This window comes from Haliotis rubra, unplaced genomic scaffold, assembly GCF_003918875.1.
Source record: "Haliotis rubra isolate DU_JTF1 unplaced genomic scaffold, ASM391887v1 Scf408, whole genome shotgun sequence".
Lineage (NCBI taxonomy): Eukaryota > Metazoa > Mollusca > Gastropoda > Lepetellida > Haliotidae > Haliotis > Haliotis rubra.
In genome coordinates this window covers 187,698-201,841 of record NW_025767089.1, presented here as the reverse complement: position 1 = coordinate 201,841, position 14,144 = coordinate 187,698, and the positions used below count along the sequence as shown (strand labels likewise).

Genomic DNA, 14,144 nt, shown 5'->3' with positions numbered 1-14,144 from the left:
AAGCGGCGTAAAACCATAGTCACTCACTATGATTCAACTAAACTACCGTTATTTAAACGGGTTAACAAACCCTTTGACATATTCGGACATAATTTAACTTGTTGTGTGTCGAGTAATGATTAAGCACAGAAATTATTTGTTACTGGTACGACCACGCGCATGAATATGACGAAAAATACTATGTTTCGGAAGATTTTTGAGGATTAACAAATGTCAAATGTCGCGCGCTGAAAAGAGGGACGCCCTCAGCCGTGGTCACGTGATTTGGTATACGATCAAAACAACCGGAAGCATGCTGGCATTCCCGCGTCAGACAACAGATGTGAATGGAACAGAGAGGGGCTATATGACTGGGGGACAGAGCGGGGTGGTCACAGTCGGCACGGCTTCATTGTCATAACAGTAACCAACGTGCGTCTGTTTATCAGCGAAACCGGTAACGTGAGATAGCAGTGAACGATCGCCACTTCTGTAGTACCATCAACATGGGTGACGAATACGAAGTCATAGACGAGGAACCTAAAGTCGAAGTTGAGAATGGTACCAACCAAGGCGTTCAACTTAAAAAACAACTGGGACTTTTTAATGGAGTGGCTATTATTGTTGGAATTATCATCGGCAGTGGGATATTCGTGTCTCCAAAGGGGGTGTTACTGGAAGCAGGATCTCTCGGCAGTTCACTCATCATTTGGGGACTGTGTGGTGTTATTTGCCTGATCGGTGCCATTTGTTATGCCGAACTTGGAACAAGCATTTTGAAGTCTGGAGCTGATTATTCTTATATCTTTGAGGCATTCGGTGACATGCCGGCATTTCTTTATCTATGGGTTGCCATAGTTATTATCATTCCAACCGGCAATGCCATTACGGCAATGACTTTTGCAAACTACATCCTTCAACCAGCTTTTCCAGATTGCGGACCGCCGGACACAGCGGTCAGTCTACTGGCTGCTCTATGTATCAGTAAGTATATTATTTTTATATTGACAAACTCTTTATGTTTAACCAATACGTGTTGTACAAGATCGTCACTGTTAGACGTCCTGTTTTTCGTTTCATCATCATTGCATCATCGTGTTTCCTTGCCCACGTGGGTAAAACTGCACACAACATTCGATTGAGCGCTGCCTGATTTCCTTTGATGTTTTCAATATCTGCGCTGTATGGAGCTTTATGGCACACAATTTGCGCGTTATAAAAAGCCGAGCGCATAAAAACGAGGTTCAACGGGTGGTTGATCTTTACGAACCCCTAGAGAAAATGACTATGTGATCCTGGATGTTTAAAGAAATAGATGTGCATCTATTTAATTGGTTTTCGCTGACGTTTTGTTTTTGTTTCTGGGAATATACCCCAGACAGGAAGGAATGGCAGCTGGCAGATTTGTTTTGTTCTCGTATGTAGGACTTCATAATATGGAATACGTTATTACATAGATATTGAATACAAATATACAATGGTAAATATTGTATTTATGTGAATATAGATCTAGACTGTAATCTAGATGCAGCAGCTGTAACATATGGAAGGATTCAGCAGTCTGTGGGACGTAACGATATAATTCAGGAAAGTCAAACAGACCTTTTCTTGATGTAAGGTATTTTTTATGTTTCTTCAGTCATCGTAATATTCTGTGTTCCATTAATGTAATTTTACTTGAGAACGTTGAGGACTGATTTCATTAAAAATATTGATTTAAAAAGTGAGGTTTATAGTCATGTGATCAGACAATTTTTAATACAAAATATTATTAATGATGATTGATTTGAAAATTGTGTCATCAATGATTTTGCACATAAACTATAGTGATGTAATGTAGTTTTAATGTACTCACACAATATACAGTTTAGGTTTTATTCGTGGACTGCTTCTAAATTATGTTCAGGATACTGTTGTTATGAATCCATGTATAAACTTGCGACACTCAGCAGTCATGTGGAATATGTTAGTTTCTTTTTGGCATATTTGCTCAGTTACTTAACCGATATTTATCAATAATCAATCAATGTTCAGTTAATGATAATCAATCTCTGTGATCTGTATCGAAAGCCATCCCTTCCAATTTTGTAAGTTCAAAGGTTCTTACAGGAAATATGTGGGTCCTGAAGAAATGGTGCAGCATACAGTACTCCGAGATTAGATATATTTAATTTCTGGACCTTTATATTTCTTGTCACAAATTTGGTACGATGAATGTGATAATTGTGCGCCCCTTTGGGTGCACTATCTTTTCTGGTCTAGGGCCATTCTATATTGGCCTACCTTTAGAATACAGCACCACAAACTTTAAAAATACGTCATAATACCCTTTTACGTAATGTAATGTGATTTTGTTCGAAAGCACGTTCTCGATACAATGCCCTATGACGCCTGCATGGCAACACGGTTGTCTGGCTCAGCGAGTGCGTTTAAGCTCCGCTCACTGGTGTTTCATTTCTACGAGCTATGTCATTGCATAAGCCCAACGATGTTGAGAGTTTCCAGTAGTTGTATACCGCGGATGCTAATATTTTGCAAGCACCAGTTTGAAATATTTTTCTTTTTCACTAATACGCTCATATATTTATTTGTATTGCGGGCTGCTGAGGTGTTATGTTTTGTGTATTTTGTATTTTGTAATTTTTTAAATTTACATATATATTTTTGTCATTCAGTAATTTGCACCATTACATAGAAAAGTGTTTTATTAGTATTTTATTTTTCGAAGCGGTAATAATGCATTACACTAGACACGTCAGTCGTGTTTGTGCCGGTTCGGTCAGTGCATTCTATTTATTAGGATTAATTCAAGGGATTGGGGTTAGGGTTAGGGTTAGGGTCGTGTTTGTGCCGGTTCGGTCAGTGCATTCTATTTATTAGGATTAATTCAAGGGATTGGGGTTAGGGTTAGGGCTAGGGTTAGGGCCCTAATGCAATATAGTAGGTACATGTCCGGTGGTTCGGTCAATGCATTCTATTTATTAGGATTATTTCAAGGGGTTAGGGTTAGGGCTCAGGGTTTAGGGTTTAGGGGTTAGGGTTAGGGACCTAATCCAATATAGCAGGTACATGTCAGGTGTAATACGTGAGTACCATTTGTTGTTTTTCTTTTTTGCATTTTAATACTTTTTTTTCACACAAAAACGGGAAACCAAAAACGTCGAAAGTACATTATGAAATGGGTTAATGTAGAAATTTTGGGCTAATGGAAATTGGCCTGGAATTTGCACTCAAGCCTATTTCACACGCAACATAAATTTTGTTCAGTAATGATTCGAAGGCTAACTCACCCTCGTGCCGTCACTGCACATGCTCATGTCTCCCTCGTTCCTTAGTGCGATCCACATTATCCTTACAGTGTTCCCTACATCACTTTTCTGTCACAAAATCACCGATTTATATAAAAAGCGTCATTCATGCATGCACCGCGTGAAATCTACGCCTGACGCCTGGCGTCAACAACCCTTTTCAGTTTGAGGCATATCGGCTCATTCCACGCCACGCGTTAATTTGTAGATTACGGAATGGGGACGAGTGTGCCAAATGGCATCGGATCCATTCGGCAATTGTCCGAAGAATAAAATCACGCGACACCAAGTCTACCCGTAGCATTCGTAATTGTCCGTGACCTATTCGACTCTTTCCGTTCATTCCCGTGACGTCACAGGAATGACTCGATAAATTTGCACATTGCGCAACAGTGTGGACGTAGCTCAGTCGGTTAGCTGTCGAGCTAACAATCCGAAGGTCGTGGGTTCGCGTCCGACGGGTTCTCACAAACTGGTTGCTTGTCTTAATGGCATGTGACCTACGGCAGAGATCGTCCTCACGAGAAGTTGTGGTGCTGTATTCTAAAGGTGCTCAGCTGGCTGCACATTTCTGTGTCACGTTAAACCGTGGTCTTGACCCTTGGTGCAAAATTCCCATGTCCCCTTCCCTTTCTCAACATTCCCATGTCATGCTGTACGCTTGATTTGTTCCATTCTTGGAAGTGTGCTTTAAAAAATATCCCCGATGATGATGATGATGATGATTCCCTATAGTGAACTTTGGAACCACAGAGCATGATACACATACATGCTAGTGATAACATAAATAAAAATACTAAATAAAATTAAATAAATAAATAGTATAGATAAGATTATTTAAAAATCTTGATGTGCGGATTTGAAGTTTAAGATATTTATCATTAAATATGAGATTTTTTATTTCTTTTTTTATCTTTATAAATTAAAATGCAGCATCTGCTAGAGTCATTTGCTGGTCATTATCCCCAGCTGTCACCTTGTACAGTGCAGTTGCGGAGGTGTAATACAATGTGGGAGGTAATCCTTCAAGCTGTGATCTTGGCTCAGATCAGAATGACTTCTTTGAGGCATTTAGAAGTTGGGAGCACTAAGGGAAGACAACAATACATGAATGAATGACTTCTTTATTACAGTGGGAGTGAGGTTTCACTTACTTTATAACGGTGTTAGAAACTCCACCCACTGTCACTCCCACTGTAATAAAGTAGTAGTTCCTCCATTTATTGTTTTCCTGCCGCAGTTCAGAATATATTCCCGTCTTTACAGGAGACTGTATGTTGTTTTGGCTATTAATGTTATAACATATGTCATATTTGGGATTACACTTTCTTAGTAAAGTAGAGATTCTAGTACTTTTTTTGGATTGAGTCCCATCCGGGATTGATGTCTGGCATGTTGTGCACACAAATTGACTTGATTTATGTTCGAATTGTTTTCGTTGTTGTTTATGTTGTTTGTCCCAATATATTTCAACATTTTAATGGTAAAATATAAAAGCTAAAAAAATATTAACAGAATAATCAATTGTAAAAGGATCATCAGTGTTTAAAGTGATTTCTTGACCAGAAAAAAATTCTGCCATTAAGAGAGCATCTGATATATTTGTATGTGGTATGTTGATGGGAGGTGAGGGTATTTTAAGAAGAAAGTTTTTTCCTAAACTATTTCTAGCAAACTGAATACTGAGCAGCATTCAACAATATGTTAATTTTCATTAGTAACACAAAACGTTTCATGAATTCATAGGTATTTATCAAATTTATGAATTCTTCACGCATTCATATTGTTTTTAATGCTGAGTCTTTTGAGACAGATTTTGTTTTGAATAGGTAACTTCTTATTTTGAAATGTGATTCAGTGAACACATATTCATATTTGTTTCAGAGTTATTCAGTTACAGTCTATTGTACATGATTTTTTAAATAATTTGATTTTAGGAAAATTAATTGTTATTATGTTTTATTAAGAACTGAAATTGAAAAAATCCTTAAAAACATTTCCACTGCCAACAAAAAAAATACAAAATGGGTATACTTCTAAGCAAACAATTAGTTCAACATGTTGAAACCAAACCATCAGGAAGTTAATGATCCACCTTTGTAGGGCAAAATACAAAAAAAATGTGGTTCCGATTACACCTCTTTAAAATTTAGGGTAGGTAGGGAGGAATTTTTTTTTTACATTTTTATTTTATAAGTATAGTACGAACTAATAACACATTTTTCAATATGTAATTGTTTATTCAGTGAAGCTTGCGACAATCATGTCAACTTTTTCTATCAGAATGACCGATGGCCGTTGGCGAAACAGGAACAAACAATGGTATCTGAAAGCTTATTTTACTCATACCTCTTAAAAAAACTAGGGTCGGCACCAGAATTCAAGGGTTGGTCTGTTAATCGGAACCACAACATTTTTTTTAGGCCTAGAGGCAAGTGATAATAATTATGAATTTCTAAGCATGATATATGGAATGTCCAGTCTTTTGTTTGCAATAAATTATATGGTCGATGTCAATTGAGCAGTTAAAATATGTTTATTGAAGTGTCAAATTACCATGATAATTAGGTTTATGTACATCCTTTCTGATATAGTGCATCATAGCTCAAATTTATTGCAGTAAATAGTCCTGACTCATGAAGTGCCAGAGTGTTGATTCTCTCCTCTCTCTCATACCTGACATAAATATTTCTCCCTCATTCCTGGCATCAGTTTATGTGTTCTGGTATTTTTTGATGTACTGTATGAACTGGGTTAAGACAAAGCTGTCTTGTGTAGGATCATTTTGTTGTAATAGAGGATTGGGGACAAAATTGGTCCTTCCATTTCAGACACTAAGTCCCTGAAAATATTAAATTTAATCATGAAATATTATTGCAAAAGATACCCTGGTCAGATAAAAGATTTCAGAAGCAGTGGAGAATTGATTGAACATCCTTCATTTAGGGCCATGGACTGTTTCGGCAAGGTGGAAGGGGAAAATAATATGGTTCAGGGATGGTGAGACAGACAATTTGAAACAATCTTCTTAATATGTGGGTTGTATATATTGTTGTTTTAGTGTAACAATTCAGTGATAACAAGGGGTTGTCCTGTTTAGAGTATCTTTTGAAACAAATGTATCCAAATGTGGAAGCCGCAGTAGCTGAGGGCTAACTTTGTGTGTTGGTGATTAGGTGCCTGACTTTACTGAGGAAGTGTAATCCCATTTGACATGTGGCCACTTTCACAATGACACACTTTCATAGTGTATTTAAATGGACACAGTTTTGTATGATGTCTGGAGCATCCTTTGACAACATATTTGAGAACAACCCCCACACTCTTACCTGCACTGACACTGAGTAAAGTACGAGGACCAGGTCGTGCATGCAGGTAGCGTGTATAACACACATTCTGTCCATGCTGACAGACATCACCTGCTTTAAACTCCATGATGAGAATGCTGTCCCTCTTGTGAAATTGCAATGATAACAATCAAGGAAATATTTTTAATTTGGGATGATAAATTCTAAAACTGATTTTTCTTGTCAATGGATACAAATAGTATCTATCTAATTTTCGTATGTATAAGCATACTCTGGTGAATTAAATCGCTGAAAACAGGGTGCCAAAAGTAAGTCTGATGGACGATAGTATTGGACTTGGACTTGAGGAGAACCTTGTCGTTGACTTCAGCAACAATGCATGACGATATTCAGAAACAGAAGGGCAGAAATTATTTATACTGAAAGGTACTGAACTATATTCATAGAAATCTACTGTTTTAGTATTGCGGTCTTGATGAGATACGTAAAGTAATTAAACATTGATGAAACATTTGTAATGGTATCACTACTGAGCATTACTGGCTTGGTGATTATTTTATTTGACTCTGAACGGTATATGTAGATATCATGGCTGTTATAGCCATGGAGTGGACATGGGATGAATGAATTGATGCTGTCAGTACTTTCTTCTCTCCATCTTGTTTTGTCTCTGGAGCCTAACAAAGACTTTCAGCCATTATTTCATTATAGACTTTCCACAGATATCAGTCTATCCATAAACAGGGTTTTACATAGACTTTTAAAAATGGGAGTCATGGTGACTCACAATATTTATCTTTGGGAGTCATTTTCAGTATTTGGGAGTCATGAAAATTTTAATATTTCTTGATGTTAATCATTCTCAGTATGTAACTGTCCATGTCACACCACCAAAGAGACTACAGCATTGTTCAGTTCAAACAGCCAGGATTACTGTCTCCTCTGAGTTCTCTGGAACAATCTGACAGCTGTGTTAAAGTCAAACTATCATTGAACAATATCATTTTTTGCTTATCAAATCGATTTTATTGAACTGAATTGTGAGGGCCACCCATAAAACTTGCGTCAAGCTTGACTCATATGATAATATTTTGAGAGTTGTTTACCAAATTGTTGCGTCAAATACACAGGAATCATGTGTCATATACAACCTGGCATAAAACTAGACTAAAAACTAGTCTCTGAAATGAACAACTGTTACAGAAGAAATGGTTACTGGCCCCAGTTACTAAATTACGATCATAAAATATATTGAAAAGAAGACAGAAACTTTCTTCATTTACAGAATCTGGTAATCTAGACTTATTATATATTCTAGACATGGGATTTCATGGGTATGTTTGTTTCAGGCTCTTATAAAACTAGTGCCATTTGTGTTTTTAAGAATTTTTAAAAATACATATTAGGTCAGTTCTTGTGAAGTGGTACATGAACGGTAATAATGTCACAAACTGCTTATGTAATCATTAACCAAAAATATCCAACGCCAGTATGAATTTGGTGACATCGTTTGTAGCAATGAGGCATCACAAACCTTCGCCAATTACCAGGACAAGTAATTCTTTAGTGGGTGTGTCTTAATTCTTTTTTGTTGACAGAAAGAATCCAAGGTAGTCAATGAAAAGTCACTTGCAATTAATTCATATATAAAAAAGTATATAGTTATAGAATAATTGATCAATCCATTGATCTCGCTTGCATCATTGATTATCGTTGGGTTTGGGAAACAAATTCAATATTCTTTAAAAAATGAAGCATAAAATTATAAACTGGCCCAAAAAAGAAACGCAAAATGAATAAAAATGCAAAAATAACGTATATTCTTGATCAAAATCCAAAATCTTTGATTCATGAAGGATACTTACTGTTGTCAATCAATAATGCCTTTGGCAATGAGTTTGAAATTTCGTTCAGTTTTTTTCAAACAGATGAACATTCATAATTTAACAAAACGAAAAGGAGACTTGCTTACCATGTCTCCCTAACGCACCAATGTACAGCACGTGAAACATGCATGCATTAGCAATAAAAAGGCTGGGTTTTTGTTTGATTGTCACTTGCTACTGAAGTTAGAGAAAGATCCGGAAAGATGCCCCGACTCAGCGAAGCAGAGAGGAACAATGCTGTCGGTCGTTTGGAAGCTGGTGAATCATTTTCAGCAGTAGCCAGAGTGTTAACCGTGGCGCCAAGCACCATAACTAGACTGTGGAACCGATATCAGCACCAAGGAACCACATGTGATCGACCCAGATCCAGCAGACCAAGAGTGACCACCAGGGGGCAGGACCGGTACATCAGGTTACGTCATCACAGTTGAACCACAACCGTGTCCTCTACAGCATCCAACATACCGGGCCTGCGTAGGATATCGGCACAGACAGTGAGGAACAGATTGCGAGAAGCAGGACTTTGGGCTCGACGTCCTGTTCGTGGGGTCATTTTGACAGCACAGCACCGTCAACGACGTCGTCAATGGTGTCAGCAACACAGTATGGCCGCAACTGCGTTGGAGACGAGTGTGGTTCAGTGACGAATCCCGTTTCCTACTCTATCGTTCAGATGGAAGAACTTGAGTTTACAGACGTCAGGGACAACGTTTTGCGCCATGCTGTATTCAGGAAGTTGACAGATTCAGCGGTGAAAGTGTTATGGTATAGGAAGCCATCTCACACACTGGAAAAACAGATCCTGTCCGTGTGCAGGGCAATCTCACGGCTTGGAGGTACACAGACGAGATCCTGAGACCTCACGTTCTACCCATTACCCGGAACGCCAATGTCATTTCCCAGCATGACAACGCCCGGCCACATGCAGCTCGACACACGAGCTTACCTTCAGGCAAACAACGTCCAGGTTCTGCCTTGGCCATCAAAATCGCCGGATTTGAATACTATAGAGCACGTATGGGATGACTGACGTGTACGTCAACGTCAACAACAGCTGCAGACACTAAAACGATTGGCTCAAGCACTTCAGGAGGAGTGGGCCAACATTCCCCAACGTGTCATTCAGACCCTTTTTGGGTCCATGGGAAGGAAATTCCAGGCTGTTCTTGATGCCAATGGTTGGCATACGCGATACTGACCACGTTGATGACCTTGACCTTTGAATGCGACATTTCAACCCTGTTGTAATGACCTCGTCTTCTGTGTTCTCCATGCTGCACATTTCCTCCTTCGTAACATTATTCATTAACATATTAAATGTTCCTAAACAATTGAACCAAAATCTTGTTTTGCGTTTCTTTTTTTGGGTAGTATACTTTTGAAGGTACGCTTCTTATTGTTATGTTTGTTAAATCAAGACATAAACAACTAATGCAGTTTCCTGACTCGTAAAACTACAATGTAAACAACATACTCTCGTGCGTGTCAACAGGAAGTGTCCTCAATCGTCTTGATCGTGGTATTAGTCAGTTCCTGTTTTGTTTCACAGTGTCATGATGATGTCCCGGTATTGCCCACATGGGTTTTGTGTTGTGGTTTGTGATTACAGTTGATTATTGATTGATTACTGTTCCGATTATCCATCTGCATATTGTGAGCAATAACCGTCACTAACAAAAATAAATTATTTGTGTACAATTTGTCTTCAAATTCGACTTAAATATATCCAGAGAGTTGATAACTGGACCAAGTGTTTTATAAAATGGTTCGTGAGTACATAACAGAGGAAGAACAAAGTAACTACGCTGTCAGTAGTAATATCTATTATCAGATTATGTTTAATCTGCGATTTTTTTAATGTGTGCCAAATGAACAGGGGTGGAAATTACCCATTGCCCGACGTCCGAGTCCAGTGTTTTTTTCTGTCGGGCAAGCAAATTCGTATATCACACTGTACCGGCATCCAGTTGACTTTCCAATGTTAATTATGTTGTTTATTTAAAAAATCAACAAGAAAACGGCCGGTATAGTGGAAAAATTATCAGGGCAAGTGATTTCACATGTGCCACTGTACCGGAGTACACTAGCAATTTTAAAGTTATTTCCACCCCTGATGAAATGAGTGATTTTGGATTTTGAACTGTAGAACAAGTGTCTGTCACTAGTCTTGCATGAGGTGTATCACTTTTTGTTCCCATCGCAAGTCCCCTGGAGATAGATAGTTTCCTATACTACTGTTCACAACTATAAACCCATGTGGGGGTAATTTTCCCTTGTTTGACAAGTCGGCCCAATTACTTGTGATTATCTTCAGCATCTGACCTGAGCGTGGGGCTTTCATGGTGGGAAACTGATGTGTGAGTGTGTTCATGGGACCTCTTCGATATCTTTGGCTTCTATGGTAATTTACTTAGATTCATGGAATCTCTAGAAGTATCCCATCAACAAAATGTCATCGCTTTGTTTTCATCATCCATCAAATCCAGGTAGTTATGACTGTCAATTTGCCGTCTGCTCCATCTGCAGTGCTCAGTGGCAGGAGTTGTATGACCTGTAAGTTGAAATACGGCGCCATTGGTGGGTAAATTTGAGTATGCCAAGGCAGGCTTCAAATGGTTTAATGGTCCCTTTGCAAAGCATTTACTCCAAATGCAATGTATGTCCAATTGGGTACATTGTTAACACCTAGGTCAGTAGATCAATTTGCACGCTACTGAAAAAACAACCAAGCTGCTTGTGAGGCTCTAGAAGGTTAACGGTCATGTCAATATCAAATCCTACTGGGTACCCATTAACTGCTTGGATGATTAGAGGCATGTTTCATACAAAGTGTTCAATATCACATCCCACTGGGTACTCATTATCTGCTGGGTGATAAAAGGCATGTTTCATACAAAGTGTTCAATATCAAATCCTACTGGGTAACCTTTATCTGCTGGGTGATAAGAGGCAATACCAAGGCATGTATCAAATCCTACTGGGTAACCTTTATCTGTGACAATAGAGGCATGTTTCATACAAAGTGTTCAGTATGACATCCAACTGGGCACCCATTATCTGCTGGGTGATAAGAGGCATGTTTCATACAAAGTGTTCAATATCACATCCCACTGGGTACTCATTATCTGCTGGGTGATAAAAGGCATGTTTCATACAAAGTGTTCAATATCAAATCCTACTTGGTAACCTTTATCTGCTGGGTGATAAGAGGCATGTTTCATACAAAGTGTTCAATATCAAATCCTACTGGGTAACCTTTATCTGCTGGTTGATAATAGGCATGTTTCATACAAAGTGTTCAGTATGACATCCAACTGGGCACCCATTATCTGCTGGGTGATAAGAGGCATGTTTCATACAAAGTGTTCAATATCACATCCCACTGGGTACTCATTATCTGCTGGGTGATAAAAGGCATGTTTCATACAAAGTGTTCAATATCAAATCCTACTGGGTAACCTTTATCTGCTGGGTGATAAGAGGCATGTTTTACCAAGTCATACCATTATCTGCTGGGTGATAAATAGTGTTCAATATCAAATCCTACTGGGTAACCTTTATCTGCTGGTTGACAATAGGCATGTTTCATACAAAGTGTTCAGTATGACATCCAACTGGGTACCCATTATCTGCTGGGTGATAAATGGCATGTTTCATACCAAGTGTTCAATATCAAATCCTACTGGGTACTCATTATCTGCTGGGTGATAAGAGGCATGTTTCATACAAAGTGTTCAATATCACATCCTACTGGGTACCCATTATCTGCTGGGTGATAAGATGCATGTTTCATACAAAGTGTTCAATATCAAATCCTACTGGGTAACCTTTATCTGCTGGGTGATAAGAGGCATGTTTCATACCAAATGTTCAATATGACATCCAACTGGGCACCCATTATCTGCTGGGTGATAAGAGGCATGTTTCATACAAAGTGTTCAATATCACATCCAACTGGGCACCCATTATCTGCTGGGTGATAAGAGGCATGTTTCATCTGTTCAATATGGGTGATAAGTTGACAATAGGCATGTTTCATACAAAGTGTTCAATATCACATCCCACTGGGTACCCATTATCTGCTGGGTGATAAGAGGCATGTTTCATACAAAGTGTTCAATATCACATCCTACTGGGTAACCATTATCTGCTGGGTGATAAGAGGCATGTTTCATACAAAGTGTTCAATATCAAATCCTACTGGGTAACCTTTATCTGCTGGGTGATACGAGGCATGTTTCATACAAAGTGTTCAATATCACATCCCACTGGGTACTCATTATCTGCTGGGTGATAAAGGCATGTTTCATACAAAGTGTTCAATATCACATCCCACTGGGTACCCATTATCTGCTGGGTGATAAAAGGCATGTTTCATACAAAGTGTTCAATATCACATCCTACTGGGTACCCATTATCTGCTGGGTGATAAGAGGCATGTTTCATACAAAGTGTTCAATATCACATCCTACTGGGTACCCATTATCTGCTGGGTGATAAAGGCATGTTTCATACAAAGTGTTCAGTATGACATCCTACTGGGTACCCATTATCTGCTGGGTGATAAAAGGCATGTTTCATACAAAGTGTTCAATTATGACATCCCACTGGGTACCCATTATCTGCTGGGTGATAAAGGCATGTTTCAAACAAAGTGTTCAGTATGACATCCACTGGGTACCCCATTATCTGCTGGGTGATAAAGGGTGATACAAAGTGTTCAGTATGACATCCCACTGGGTACCCATTATCTGCAAAGGCATGTTTCAAACAAAGTGTTCAGTATGACATCCACTGGGTACCCATTATCTGCTGGGTGATAAAGGCATGTTTCAAACAAAGTGTTCAGTATGACATCCACTGGGTACCCATTATCTGCTGGGTGATAAAGGCATGTTTCAAACAAAGTGTTCAGTATGACATCCACTGGGTACCCATTATCTGCTGGGTGATAAAGGCATGTTTCATACAAAGTGTTCAGTATGACATCCCACTGGGTACCCATTATCTGCTGGGTGATAAAAGGCATGTTTCATACAAAGTGTTCAGTATGACATCCACTGGGTACCCATTATCTGCTGGGTGATAAAGGCATGTTTCATACAAAGTGTTCAGTATGACATCCTACTGGGTACCCATTATCTGCTGCTGGGTGGGTGATAAAGGCACTGGGTACCCATTATTTCAAACAAAGTGTTCAGTATGACATCCTACTGGGTACCCATTATCTGCTGGGTGATAAAAGGCATGTTTCAAACAAAGTGTTCAGTATGACATCCTACTGGGTACCCATTATCTGCTGGGTGATAAAAGGCATGTTTCATACAAAGTGTTCAGTATGACATCCTACTGGGTACCCATTATCTGCTGGGTGATAAAAGGCATGTTTCAAACAAAGTGTTCAGTATGACATCCTACACATCCTACTGGGTAGGCATGTTTTCAAACCATTATCTGCTGGGTGATAAAAGGCATGTTTCATACAAAGTGTTCAATATGACATCCCACTGGGTACCCATTATCTGCTGGGTGATAAAAGGCATGTTTCATACAAAGTGTTCAGTATGACATCCGACTGGGTACCCATTATCTGCTGGGTGATAAAAGGCATGTTTCATACAAAGTGTTCAGTATGACATCCCACTGGGTACCCATTATCTGCT

The 14,144-nt window shown here is 38.9% G+C and overlaps 1 protein-coding gene across 1 annotated transcript in view; it reads left to right on the top strand.

The window, feature by feature from the left end:
• Positions 1–301: 301 nt before the first annotated feature.
• Positions 302–14,144, top strand: part of LOC124287901 (Y+L amino acid transporter 2-like) — a 54,342-nt gene continuing 40,499 nt past the window's right edge. Inside the window, exon 1 of the mRNA XM_046724388.1 lies at positions 302–963. Coding sequence (XP_046580344.1) covers positions 486–963 — 478 coding nt within the window. The 5' untranslated portion in view covers positions 302–485. The remainder of the gene's footprint in view (positions 964–14,144) is intronic.